Below are 14353 nucleotides of genomic sequence, written 5' to 3'. Positions count from 1 at the left end.
CCCATTAAGTCAGTGGAAGTATTCAAAATTATGAAGGATTCTGCTAAAGCAAAGAGAATAACTATTTCTACTGGTCACTGAGTCAGTAACTAGAAGACTTAAGACATTGGCAAAATAAAGAGGGAGGCTAGGGGAATTTTGAGAAAAATATTTTGCAGAAGGCTGTTAATGGAATGGCGTATCACGAACTGAGGTGGAAGCAAAGTCAATAATGGCTTTTGAAAAAGGACTGGATAAATACAAGAAAGAAAAATCAGACTGTACAAATGGCAAGGGAATGGAAGTAAGTGGATGGCTCTTTTTGTGCAGTGTGTTGACATGTTGCCTTCTGTGCTGTAATATTCTATAAATAACTCAATGAAACTCTGACAAATCTCAGACATCCCCTGAACAATTTATTATGGGAGTTCTTGATGCTGTGTAGCTGCAGGGATTTATAATCTTCCACCTTTTGAGCGAGGGGAGCCTTTTATGACTCTTGAGTATCTACTGATTAAAAATATTAAGGAATTTGCCTTTTGAAAATAATGCACCAATCCTACATCAAATGAAAAGGCTCTTTTTTAAATCTGTTCATGATGTGTGGGCATCGCTAGCTAGGCCAGCATTTATTGCCCATCCATAATTGCCCATGTTCAGGGGGCATTTAAGAGTCAACCACATTGCTGTGGGTCTGGAGTCACATGGAGGCCAGACCAGGTAAGGGCAGCAGATATCCTTCCCTAAAGGACACTAGTGAACCAGGTGGGTTTTTATGACAATCAGCAGTGGTTTTATGGTCATCATCAGATTTTTAATTCCAGATTTTTACTGAATTCAAATTTCACCATCTGCTGTGGTGAGATTTGAACCCAGGCCATCTTCAGTATGTTCGCAGGTATTGCAAGCCTTGGTTGAAAATGGTGCCTCTACAGAGGGCTGGAAAAATGACTTCCATGAAATAATGCTGTTTTCTTGTTGGAGGAACTGATCAGTAGCTGTGGGGGTAGGAGGCTGGCAAGAGCCACTGACCTGTAGCTGAGTAGGACCATTGTTTGTATTTTTGTAAACTAGTAAAGAGAATGAAATCTATTTTCCTATGCTTATTTTTTCTTTCTTTTAAATTGCAGGCTCAGTCAGGCTGGCTTCAACATGATTTTGGACATTTGTCTGTCTTTCGGAGTTCAAAATGGAACCACCTGTTACACAAGTTCCTGATAGGTCACATGAAGGTAAACATTAAGCTGGAGCTGATGGAGGCAGTGTTCTTAAGACAAAGCAGTTAATTTAAAAAAAACATGGGAATAACTGCAGGGTTTGCTCTGGTCTTTTCTAACAGACCTTACAACAAATTGGTATGGTCTATGATTATAGTGGAACTAAAGTTACCTTTCTTGCTGATTCTGAAGCTAACTAGAGAAATTTCAGCTTTACTGATCCCAGATATAAGGCCAGATCGGTTCCCCAATTTGCGGTAATGTGAAATAATGCCAGCAACCTTTGGAAACACTTAACAGGTGGGATGGTATTGGTGGAGACAATAAACAATTTAACATTTTTGGTGTGCAAACCCTTTGTCAAGACATGGGGTGAGATTTTACCATCCGTGTTCTAAGTGTGGTGGCAAGCATGAAAATTGGCAGCCCCCCCATGTTGTGTTTTTGAGTCGAATCTCTGACCACTATTGCCCCCTTCCAGTGGAGGTCTCTGTCCACTTTCGCCCTTCCCCTCATGGAGGCTTGCACCACCCCCCCACCCCCCCCCCCCCCCCCCCCCCCCCCCCCCCCAAGCCTGCACAGCACCCCCACCTTACCGCTGGTCTGGTAGTTAGAGCCTTGCCTGTGATACCCCCCTGAGAGCTAAGTGGTGCTGCCTGTAAAACTTGGCGCTGAATTGAGGCGCCGCGAGTGCTATGCGATGAAAGGTAGATGAATAAACCTTGAAGTTAGGGGTGAAGTGCTGTGTACGTTGCTTATATTCCGTTGTGAAACACGCTGTTACATCTTGATCCAGTGTGGGGGGATGATACCTGCAAGCAGGCTTTATAACGAGGATTCATCATGTTAAATGTATTCAAATGGCCTTCCCGACATTGCACATCAGGAAACGTGCTCCGCCTTTTGAATTTCAAAGCGGACGATAGGAACCAGTTTCCCTGCCTACGTAAAACAGATTTTTTTTGTTCTCATGATATTTTCCGCTCCTGCCAGCTATGACACCTGCAGCGGGTGAGAGTGGAAAATCCAGGCCATGGTTTTCCAATGTCAAGCCCCAGGAAGGAGCGGGTTGGTGTTTAGGGTGGGAATCGTTTGTCAGCTTACAATGCAATAAAATAACCTCCAGGATATAGTCTTGCAATATTTCTGCTGCACACCATTTGAAGCTTATTTGCTTTTCACTTCTTCCGTGCTCCTGGGCCATTGGATCATGTTCCACTTCGTCTGGCCATACTTCCATTTCCAACTGCCTGTCCATCATCTCTTTAAGGTATTCACACACTTTCTGTGTCTTCTGTTTCTTTGTTTTCTTTCATAATGCCTATTTTCACTTCCTAATATTGCTCTGCCATTTAACCATTTCCTTTTCTCCATTTAAGCAATTTAGATGTCTTTTTTTTCCTGTGTTGGTGTATATGTTTTCTGCTCCCTTTCCCATATTCAGTTTATTTTTAAATTCAGTTCATTGATATTGACTTATCCTTTCTCTCCTCAGTTGCTGACCAACCTGGTGAATGTTTTCAACGTTTTCTGTTTTCCTTTAAGATTTCCAGCATTTGTGGTGTTTTTCTTTCCTTCATAACGTTATTGTGAAATAGTTTTGATTTCATACTTCAGTAAACTGCTGTGTATCTTGCGAGACTGTTTCCTTGTTGCTCTCAACATTTCTTCTTCACATCCAGTGCAGTATATCTGAGGCCATATGCAAAGCCATTGTTAAAAAGTATAACTGGATTGCCTGGAAACCTCGTAACTGTGGTTTGACTCTGATGTTAAAGGAAAGCCAAAAGGACAGTTCAGTAACATTAACATTGAGGATAAGATTTGCACAGCTTTATGAACAAGTATGCACAGAACTTTATTTTTCCCCTGGACTTGACAATGCCTTGAGAGCTGGCAAATTGTGTCTGCCAAGCCTAGACTGTTTGCAGTCATGACAGTCTTATATTTGTGGCACAGCAGTAGTAAAAGTGAGAAGGAATGAGCTGCAATTTTGCCAGCTGTTTAGAGATGGTCCTGACAGAGATCAAATGCTGACAGCAGTTGCCAACTAGTGTGAAACACTCAACCTTGTGAGAATTGAGTGAGATTCTGAAACTTGTGTGGGTGACTGAGGGTGAATTTGAAATTCATATACAGGAATTGGATTTAATTTGAAGCAGTTTTATGACAATATTAAAGGCAGTGTGAGTAGGGATTGCCGTGCTTTTAGTACATTGTCTGATACTATATCTCTCTTATAAAGGGGGCTTCTGGAAACTGGTGGAATCATCGACACTTCCAGCACCATGCAAAGCCCAACATCTTTAATAAAGACCCTGATGTGAACATGCTGAAAGTGTTTGTATTGGGAGATATCCAACCCGTGGAGGTAATTTCTTTTTATTGAGAAACTTATGTGAATGGCCATGGCCCATGCTGCAGGGCAAGAGTAAGGTCAGAAAGAGAAAATGAGGAAGTTCAGGGAACACTGACTACATGATTCCAAGCTTGTGTTGCTAGACTATGGATTGAAATGGGGAAGGAAGCCCGGAGAAGGCAAAGAGTTTTAGGATGCTGGGAAAGAAGTGAGTTAGATTAGGAACAATAAAGTAAGGATTCAGGGAAGAGGAGCAAAATCGTTTGGGCTGGGATCTTTCCCTCAATGCCAAAGACTAACTCACCATTAATATATAACAGGAAACACATTTTATTGTCACACCAACCTTCTCACTAACATAAGCAATTGGAGAAAAATACCTCTGTAAAATAATAGCAAATATGCAGGAGCGAGTAACAGCTTGAAATCCAACCAAGGGGTTCAGATACTTTATATGTGGAATAACAACCGCAAGTGAGTTGTAGATGTGGATTTTCCTCCCATTCACATTTTCCACCGGGAATTCCACCTGCTTGCTGCCTGGATGTTTTTGGTAAAACCACCAATTCCCAGGTGATCAACAATTGGAAAGTGAAAGAAACTGGAACGGGAGGCCTTCTGCCAAACTGTTACTTGGACAAATGACAGCCTCCACTTCATTTGATGATGACAGTAATCACCTGCTCATTGTCCATCCTGTCACATGGAAATGATAGGAAGTAGGCAGTGAATGTCCCTCTGATTCTTCAATTGAATGGCCATCATGAAAGGAAAAGCACTGGGGTTACTGTGACAGCAGAAGGCAGGTATAACAGACTTATGGAACTACAGTAGATATTGGGACACTTTCCTCATTCCCACTACTTTCAACTACCCATGAACTGATCAAAGGATTTGAATGATCATATGTAGAATAGTGGATGCCTGGGAGTGAGTTTACAGGCTGAATCCAATCAGGTGTGGATGGTGTGTTTGTATATAATATATATTTGGTATTCTGTGAGTTTATGCTTCTGACAGTTAGTTGTGCTTAAGGCAGCATGGGGTGAAGAATAGGGGATAAATCTTCTGCCTCTATCTCTGTTGTGCTCCCTCCTGGGACTGTGGGACTGCAAAATTACTTCCATTGAGCAACAAAGACATGAGCAGGTGTTGCGGGCCAGAGTCTAATTGAGATGCTTAGATAGTTTTATACAGAATAATACATCCTCGGTTCCTGTGAAGGATTTACAGCACTGTGCACTGAAGGCATTGTGCAGATGCTAACCTGATTCCACCTAATTTCTCTTTTGTTACTGTAGTTTGGAAAACAGAAGATCAAGCATTTGCCTTACAACTATCAACACGAGTACTTTTTCCTCAGTAAGTATGGCTGCATGATCAGTCAGTGTGATGCTGTCAGTTGTGACTGTTGTTTCCTGGTGTGGTATCACTTACTGCTCTCTCTTTCAGTTGGTCCACCTCTGCTAATCCCGGTGTATTTCTACATTCAGATAATGATGACCATGATTACCCGTCGAGATTGGGTGGTAAGTACATCAGAAGGTTTAACGCAAAGTTTTGTTTTTCCTCTCCCATTTCCCACCACCTCCCACTTTGAATTTTATGTTCCATCTGTGCTTTCCCTGCACCTCATTCTACTCTTTCCTGATGGAAAGGGCAGACTGGTGACCCATGTTCTTCAAATGAGCCAGCAGGTATCAGGTGAGGAATACCAAAGATCTCTGGACCTGTGAGTCTTCCCTGCCTCCCTGAAAGGGCACACCAGCTCTTGCTTGGCACTCACACTTCTTGAGTTGAGGACCTAGTTATGCAGGAAATTTTGGGCACCAGAACAGATGTACAAACACTGTAGTGTAGCACATCAGGATTGTGTCAGCTTTTTCTTTTTGATAAAGAGGTGTTGTGCAATATGTAATGGAGAGCTACTGTAGATTGACACATTGAGGCCTGGGAGGAAAGAAAGTTTGATTTCTGCCCAGTAGGAGGGCCGGATATTTGGGGTGGAACGTGGTTACATTGGCAGTTGACTCCAACAATTCCGATCCTCAGAAGTAACAGCCCACACTTCAATGATCACAAAGTTCACCCTCCCAAAAATGCTTCAAATTGTACAATTTGAATGGAAGTGATAGCATAAGGTAGGACCTCAGTATGGCACTATCTAGAATTGTTGTGTTGTGCAGACAGTGGATCAGTATCATAGCTTTTACATTTATTGTAAAACAGTAATAATATCTCAACGTCTTTCACACAGTTCCGTCTACCACTTCTTCACTTTTCAGGATCTTGCCTGGGCAGCAACATACTACATCCGCTACTTCAACACCTACATCCCTTTTTATGGATTTTTTGGTTCTATACTCTTTGTCATGTTTGTCAGGTATGTACAGTTGGAGAGACTTTCACCTGTTGTTTCAGTCACAGTCACTAACTTATAATATATTAGGATTATAACCCAAGGTGCTACCATGTTTAAATAGTTGGAGAGGACTTTAGGGCTAATTTTGGAGCAGGGTGGAAGAGATGTAACTCATGCTAAAAATACGCTAGGGAGACGTTTCCCCTCCTTTTCTCTATAGCCAGTACCCATGATTTAAGTGATGAATTATTTGGTAATCCAATTGCGTATTTAACTGCCCCATCTAGCCCAACTTCGTTCTGTAATTGGTTCAAATGGGCTCTTTCATACTGATATCAATTTGGAGTGGTTCTGTGCAGGATCATGTACATGGGAGTAGGTTATTTAACCCCTCCAACCTGTTCTGTCATTCAGTGCAATCACAATTGATCTGCTACTTAACTCCAACGGGTGAGTTTTACTGGGGGAAGAAGTATTCCTTTCCTAACACATCTCCCCTTTAATGACTTGAAACAGGAAGTCCTGCCCTCGAGAGCTGCTGGCCAGTCTGATTAGCCAGCAGTGCTGTAGTCCCAGCAGCGCCAGAGCACAGTAGTGGCCACTGCTGGGAGGCTGGTGCGGAGGCACAGAGGGTACCATCTTGGGGAACAGGGGACCCCCCCAAAGAAGGTACCCCTCTTCCTTTGCAGTGAAATCTGTCAGATTGGCTGCCTTCCCCTGCTGCATGTATTAGAGAGGCAGAGGTGGAATAAGGTCCTTAAGTGGCCAATAATTGACCGCTTAAGGGCCTCAGTAGGCCAAAGGGCAGGCTGTCTGCCTGACACCTTACCACCCCCCCCCACCACCACCACCCACATGCCACCCCATAATATGGGGGACAAGTCCAGGATGGGCTGGAAGGTGGATGGACTGGCCACCTGGTTTATTTTACATGCCCCTCCCACCTTCAAATATGCCTGTGGGGGGGGGGGGGGGGGGGGGGGGGGGCATAAAATTCAACCCCATATATCCACTTTTGCCCCAAATTCCTTAATACTTTTTGTTAATGAAAATCTATCCCAGTTTTAAATTAACAATTGATCTAACATTAGTTGCTGTTTGTGGAAGGGTGTTCTAAACTTCATCTGCCTTTTTCACGAAGAATTGTTTCCTAATTTCAGTCCTGAAAGACCTGGCTCCAATTTTTGACTCTGGACGTGGCCTCCTCAACTAGAGGGAGTAGATTTTCTCTATCTACCTATCTACTCCCCTTAATACCTTGCAAACTTTGATCAAGTCACCCCTTAGCCTTCTAAATGCCAGGGGATACAACCCTAGTTTGTGTATTCGCTCATGATTTAACCCTTGCAGTCTGGAAACCATCCTGGCAACCCTGTGCTGCACTCCCTCCGACACCAATAGATCCTTCCTTGGATGTGGTGCCCAGAACTGTTCATAGTACTCATGGTGTGGTCAAACCAGGACTCTGTGTAGCTGAAGCTTGACTTCTACCCTCTTGTACTTTAGCCCTCTCTATATAAAGTCTAGCATTCTATTAATCTTTTTAATCATTTTCTGTACCTGTTCATGATCTGTGTATCCGTATATTAGTTTCTATTTGAATTCCAGGTTTTTACTTTTCCTTTGCTGCTGGGATAAGTTGTTACAGCAAACATAGTGGAAAGGATAAAACAAAAATACCTGGAAAAACTCAGCAGGTCTGACAGCATCTGCGGAGAGGGATACAGTTGACGTTTCAAGTCCATATGACCATCAGAACTAAGACATATAGAAATGAGATGAAATATAAGCTGGTAGAAGGAGGTGGGACAGGAGAGCTCAATAGGGGGCCAGTGATAGGTGGAGGCCAAGAAGAGACTGCCAAAAATGTCATAGACAAAAGGATAAAGGGGTGTTGACGGATATTATCTAAAGGATGTGCTAATGGGGACATTAAGGGAAGCAAGCTAGTGGCAGATGGCTCTAGTATGGGTGGGGTGGGGGAAGGGATCAAAATGGGCTAAAAGGTGGAGATGAAACAATAGATCGAAATAAATTTAAAAATAGGAGGGAAGAGAAAAATATAGAAGTAAAAAAAAAATTATAAATTATTGGAAAAAAGGGGATCAGAAAGGGGGTGGGGATGGAGGAGAGAGTTCATGATCTGAAATTGTTGAACTCAGTATTAAGTCCGGAAGGCTGTAGCGTGCCTAGTCGGAAGATGAGGTGCTGTTAGCAGTTTACCAATTAACCACTGTCACCTGGTTCACAATTAACAAGTTCATTAAGAAATTTCCAGTTTTCCAGATGTCAGGTTGTAAAAACCATATATTACAGTGCCATTCAGAACAATATTGCCCCAGGTTTAATCCCTGTTCTTTGCTGAGTTAGTTGATATCAGCTGTAAAAAAAGACTTGTATTTATAACTTCAGGTCATCCCAAAACACTTGACAGTCAATAAATAATTTTTTAAAGTGTAGTCAATGTTGCAATGCTGGAATGAAGCAGCCACTTTGTGCACAGGAAGGTCTCATGAAATGTAATGTGATAACATCCCGATTTTTAGATGTTAGCTGAGGAATAAATATTGGCCAGGATACTGGGAACATACCCCTGCTCTTTGAACTAGTGCCATGTAATCTTTTACATTCACCAAGCCTTGATTTAACATCTCCGACAGTGCAGCCCTCCCTCGGTACTCCACTGAATGTCAATCTAAATTTTATGCTCAAGTCTCTGGAGGGGGACTGGAACCCACAACCTTTGGCACTGATGGCAGGAGAGCCTTCACAATTGGTCTTCGTTTCTTTGAACTAGAAGAGGAATAAAAAACAATGAGGTTTCTTCCTTATGGTGGCTATCTGCTAAGCCTTCTAGAAAATATTTGTACGTGGACATTGGGTGAGGACAGGTTCATGCTTAGCAGCAATGCCTTTTGAAGCTTATCAACTTGTAGTGTCTAAGTTCACATGGGAAGGGTGGCCATTTGGGAGTCTGTCAGTCCCTGTGGAACCCGAGTGTGGGTTGGTGCTTTCAGGAGAGGGAGAAAAAAATTGGAAAGGCAAGGAATTGGAGGGAGAATGTTCTCAGGTGCCAATTTATATTGTTTAATGGAAAAAGAGCACCCAAAAGAGGTTTCCAAGAAACTGTTTAACCAGTCCAGACTGTTCAGGACAGAATATAGAAGAATCAGCACTTGAAGAATTTAGATAGTAGGTGATAACTGACCACTGCCTGGTTCTCTCTGCAGATTCATAGAGAGCCACTGGTTTGTATGGGTGACCCAGATGAACCATATTCCAATGAACATTGATGATGAAAAGCACAAGGACTGGCTCACTATGCAGGTAACCTTCAGTTAGCTTTGCAAGTTTATTTTAGCTCTTTGTGGCATTTCCATTTTAAAAACTAAGGGCTGAATTTTTGTCCTGGGTTTGGGACCCTGATGTCATGTCGGTGCCTAATGCCCAACATGATTTTTAGCAAGTAGGCAAATTGGTAGTGAGGCTGTGCACTTGCTGCCCAATCAAGGATAGCAGGTGGGCTCTTAAGGCTGGAGGGCCAATAGGAGGCCCTTCAGCATTAAAAGATTGGCAGCCCCAACATCAGAGGTGGGTGCTCCTGATGTAGATGGGAGAGGGAGAGAACACCTCAAGATGGAGATGCCCAATGAAGAGCATTTATAAAATTTTTAATTCAAAAAAGCCACTACTGCCAGGCTATCATTGTGAAGGGGCAACTCCTTCCACTGGATGGTCAGCAGCTGCAGCTGTGGCTATGGCAGGGGGGCAGAGGACATCTCCTGGCCAGATGGAGACTGCTCCCCGCCCTGGTCATAATTGGGGGACTAGCTCCATCTCTTGGCCATGTTTTAGGCTCAAAAAGAGCCCCACATGCCAACGGGAAAATTCCAGTCAGCATCTGCAGACTGGTCTTAAAAGGCCCTTTTAATTGGCCTAATGGGCTATCCACCATATGTGGGCATGTAGCCATTACCTCCATAACCTTCTGTGAGCAAACATTACCCGCAGGTAGGATAATGGCAGGAGAATTACGGGTCCATTCACCTTCAGTTTCATCTCCTCTGGTGACTGAAAATTCTGCCCTAAATTTTTTGGACACGGGCACATGAAACTCTTGTGCTCTTATCAAAATGGCTGCCCATTAAGTTGTAGCAAGACATATAATGAGGTAACTTCAAAAATGATAATTGCATCTCAGCTGCTCCAAATGTCCAAAATTGCTGCCACCATTAAAATGGCCACCCACTTTATACACTATAATCGTGATTGATTGCCCTCATGAAGCCTGGCTTGCTGCATCAGTGAAGATTCAATGAGAAGGTCTGTGTTTACATTGTTTGTTCCTTCTGTCTGTTATCTAAAGTATGTGATATGGGAGACTGTGGGTGTGAGGAGTTCAGGACGGGATCAAACTTAGCTATGATGCTTCTCTGGTCACAAGTCATTGTCTAGTCTCAAATGGAGAATGACTAATTGAGGAGGTCCTGAAAAATGGTCAGTTGCTTAGAGAACACCAGCAGGAGTTCGCGTTTTCAGTGGAGAGGTGAAGAAACAAAAAGAGATGAAAATCAGGAGCATTAATCAGCAAGACTCTTCCATAGGGTGCTTCATTTCTATGGCTGCATTGTCACATTGAGATGTTGTGTATTGGATCCCTCATTAATTTGTGGAGATGGATCTTCAATTATTAATGGAAGCTAGTCTTTGTCCTGAGGAACAGATTGAAATATATGCCTATTCCTCTTATCGATTTCAGCCTCAAATTTCAATGACTTTGTTCTTCAGTATATTAAGAATACAGAAGACAGCTCATTAAAACACTAATGTAACCCAATTAGAATGATTATAGTATAGTTTCATGGTGATACAGAAAAGAGAAGGCAGACTACACATAAATAAACAGTTGCAGAGAGCAGTGCTTCCCAAACTATTTTGCAATGTGACTCCATTTTAACGCTTGAAAACTAATGTGACCCCAGATAACAGCAAAAACAAATCAGCAATAAAGCAACACAGTAACATTCAATATATAATTATTAAAGTTTGTGTATTATAGATCAACAAACAATATAATACATCATATATATATGAAAATCTGTGTTTTTAAAATACTTTGTAAAAGTGTTATTGTTTTATGTACTCATGTAGGTTTCAGCCAAGTATTCCATATTCCTTGGTGACAGAAGACTCAGTGAAGCCCCTGTCCACCACGCCCCGCCCCCCTCACTCAGCAGCTACTCTTCCCAACCTCCATCCCCCTACTCATTCTCAATCAGCAGCCCCTCTACCCTTCCTTATCCGCTCCCATCCACCCCCCCCCCACTCCCTCCACATTTTGCTCTAGTCGCCAGTGCCTGTGAAACAGATGCACTATCCTGGGATAAGGACCGTCTACAACAGGCAGACAGGTTTGAAGCTACCATTCACCTTCCTGGCTCAGCCACATGCCCTCCCAGTTTTTCCCGCACTCCGGTGGTGACTGAGACTATCTTGCTGGCCTCTGCCTGTGCCAAGTCAACGCATAAGTGACTCGGGGCCCACTTGGCATTCACTCCTTCAGCTAAAGGGTGATTTGGCTCACCCTCTGCCCCTTGCTGTTGGGCAGCAGAGACTCAGTGAGTCTAGAGTTGTCCTGCCAGAGCCTCTTCTCCACAGTCATCATTGCTGTCTCAGAGGAAGGCGAGCATGTGACCCCAAATGTGAGCTCTGTGACCCCATTGGGAATTGCAACCCAAAGTTTGGTATCCCCTGGCATAGAGTTAAAGGGCAGTGAATTTAAGGGATACTGTCATATGCCAAGCTACAAGAAACTTTGATATATAAATAAACCGAACGATTCATTACGTAACTGACGATAGAAAGATTTCAAATTATCATGGATCACGCTTGCTGCTAATCTGTAACAGATTCTTATACCATGCAGTGCTGAAGATAACCAATTTCAGCATTAGTTATCTCAGTGGAATGCTTAGGACCATTAGAGCTTACAGATATTGGCCCAATTTTAATATGATGATTTGACATGGTTGTTCCAAAGATTCCACCAGATCAAGCTAAGCTGTTTACATTCTTGATTGGTCTAGTGTTTGGAGCAATTATTTTAGCCAATTTTGGTTATGACTGGACTAATATTGCTTACAAGCTATTCGTCATCAATCACGAAGGGGTCATGTGGTGGAAGGTAATGTTTCAACTCAGTCACCGTTAGGAATAACACAAATACAGATGCTGAAAATCTGAAATCAAAACAGAAAATACCTGAAACACTCAGCAGGTCTGGCAGCATTTGGAGAGAGAAATAGAGTTAATGTTGTGAGCTCTGTGACCTTTCATCAAAACTGGAAAAAGATAGGAATAAGAGTACACCATTCTGGTCAGTATTGGTCAGACCTGTGGTTCTGGGACCACCATGGTGGTGTGGTTGACTGGTGTCCCAGTTGTATGATGCTATAAACTGCTGGGTAGGAGTTTGTGGTTATAATTCCCTGGGTAGTGTTTCGCTATGTTCAGTAAAAGTTCAGGGTTTCAAAACAGAAGCCAATCATTGTTCCAACAGTGCTTGATGATTTGTCACCTTTGGCCACTTCTCGGGGTCACCCAGAAAGGAAGATAAGTGGATGTTTTGGGCATCACCTGCCAATTATATGAGGGAAGGGGAACAAAAACACTTTGAGGCCAGAATTTAATTCAGTTCGTTTTGAGAGTACAGCTGAAGTATTCTGCAACTAGAATCATTGGGTCACTACAAAACATCTTGACCACATGTTTACAGTTGCCCTTTATTTCTTTCCAAAAGAGACTTTTCATAACCAACTTACAGACTGGCTGCACTATATAATTTGTACTGATGTGAAGTGGTTTGGGCTCTGCTCTGTAATTAATGTCTGAAGTGACTGGGAAGTCACTTAGAACCAATGAATCATGTTATTTGACCCATTGCCTTAGTGTTTTCTTTCCACTTTGCCTGACCCTACTTTTCAGACGGAAGCTAGGCAAGTTCCTTTGAGTGGAAGAGAACAACTTGCATTTATATGACACTCAGCCACATAAAGAGTTATTAGGACAGGTGAGCAAACGTTTGATCAAAGAAGTAGGTTCTAAGGAGCCACTTGAAGAAGGAGAAAGAGGTAGAAAGCTTTAGGGAGAGAATTTCAGAGCCCAGGCAGCTGAAAGCAAAACCACCAATGGTGTAGTGAAGGAAATCAGAGATATACACAAGGCCAGAAGAGGAGTGCAGAGATCTCAGAGGATTATAGGGCAGGAGCAGGGGCTACAGAAATAGGAATGTAGACATCTTTCATAAACAGTAGAGCATGCATGGATTAAGTGAGACTAACAATAGTGATGACTATGACCTCCTGGATCTTGTTTGATTGTCTTTGGAGAGGATTTCCCATAGTTTACTCTCTGAAATTGGCCTAGAGTTTTTTTCACTTTTTTTGCCTCTTCCAGGAAATTGCCTGACAGGGAGAGTGAGTTGATGGTGCGTATGGGTTATACCAGGTCAGGGTGGGCCAGACTTGCTGGACCAGATATTCTTTTCCTGTCCTTTTTGGGATGATTGTAAGTACTCTCCTCCTTTGCTCCCCTCATCCTTTCTTTCCCATATGCTTTATTCCTCTTTTTTCAAACCGAGATTAGGCTATAGATGTCAGACTAGATTCGGAAGATGGTTTAGCACTCTCTCCACTTCACATTCTCTGTGGTATAACTTCAGGCTGATACAAAACCAAGTTTTTTTTAAAAGAAATAATGTAACAGGAACAAGATCAGGCCATTCAGTTCCTTGAACCAGGTCCACTATTAGACACAACAGACACAATTAGATTATGTTGTAACTGGACTCCATCCTCCCTCCTTGGTTCAGTAACCCTTAATATCCTCACCCAACAAAAATCTATCAATCTCCATCTTGAAATTTTTGATTGGCCTAGCCTCAGCAGGTTTTCAGGGGAGAGAATTCCAGATTTCCACTACCCTTTGTGTGAAGTATTTCTGACATCATTCTTGAACAACTTAACTCTAATTTTAAGGTCCTTGTTCTGAACTCTCCCAACAATGGAATTAATTTCATCATCTCCAGCCTATTAAATCCTTTAATCATCTTAAACATTTCAGTTAGATCACTACCTTATTGTCTATATTTAAGATAATATAAGTTTAGTTTATGCAACCTGTTCTGATAATTTTACCCTTTTAGCCCCAGTATCATTCTTGTGAATCTGAGTTGCACTGTCTGCTGGGCCAGTATATACTTCTTGAGGTGCAACACTTAAGTAGATGCAATACTCCAGATGGCGTCTAATGAGAGTTCTGCATGGCTGTTGTCCTTAGGCTGAGAGTGGCTTAGAAACTGGTGGTACAATAATGGTGCATTACCAGCATGTCTCTCCGTATAAGTACAAGGTCAGCACCTGGAAGAAAACAACCTGT

General features: G+C 42.5%; 1 protein-coding gene across 1 annotated transcript in view; it reads left to right on the top strand.

The window, feature by feature from the left end:
- The window catches only part of fads2 (fatty acid desaturase 2), a 71810-nt gene that overhangs the window by 42773 nt on the left and 14684 nt on the right, over positions 1 to 14353 (top strand). Inside the window, exons 4-9 of the mRNA XM_041197789.1 lie at positions 1110 to 1211; positions 3442 to 3567; positions 4857 to 4917; positions 5008 to 5084; positions 5841 to 5938; positions 9148 to 9244. Of these exons, the coding sequence (XP_041053723.1) occupies positions 1110 to 1211; positions 3442 to 3567; positions 4857 to 4917; positions 5008 to 5084; positions 5841 to 5938; positions 9148 to 9244 (561 nt within the window). The remainder of the gene's footprint in view (positions 1 to 1109; positions 1212 to 3441; positions 3568 to 4856; positions 4918 to 5007; positions 5085 to 5840; positions 5939 to 9147; positions 9245 to 14353) is intronic.

Source organism: Carcharodon carcharias, chromosome 10 (assembly GCF_017639515.1).
Source record: "Carcharodon carcharias isolate sCarCar2 chromosome 10, sCarCar2.pri, whole genome shotgun sequence".
NCBI lineage: Eukaryota > Metazoa > Chordata > Chondrichthyes > Lamniformes > Lamnidae > Carcharodon > Carcharodon carcharias.
This window is presented reverse-complemented; position numbering and strand designations above follow the sequence as displayed.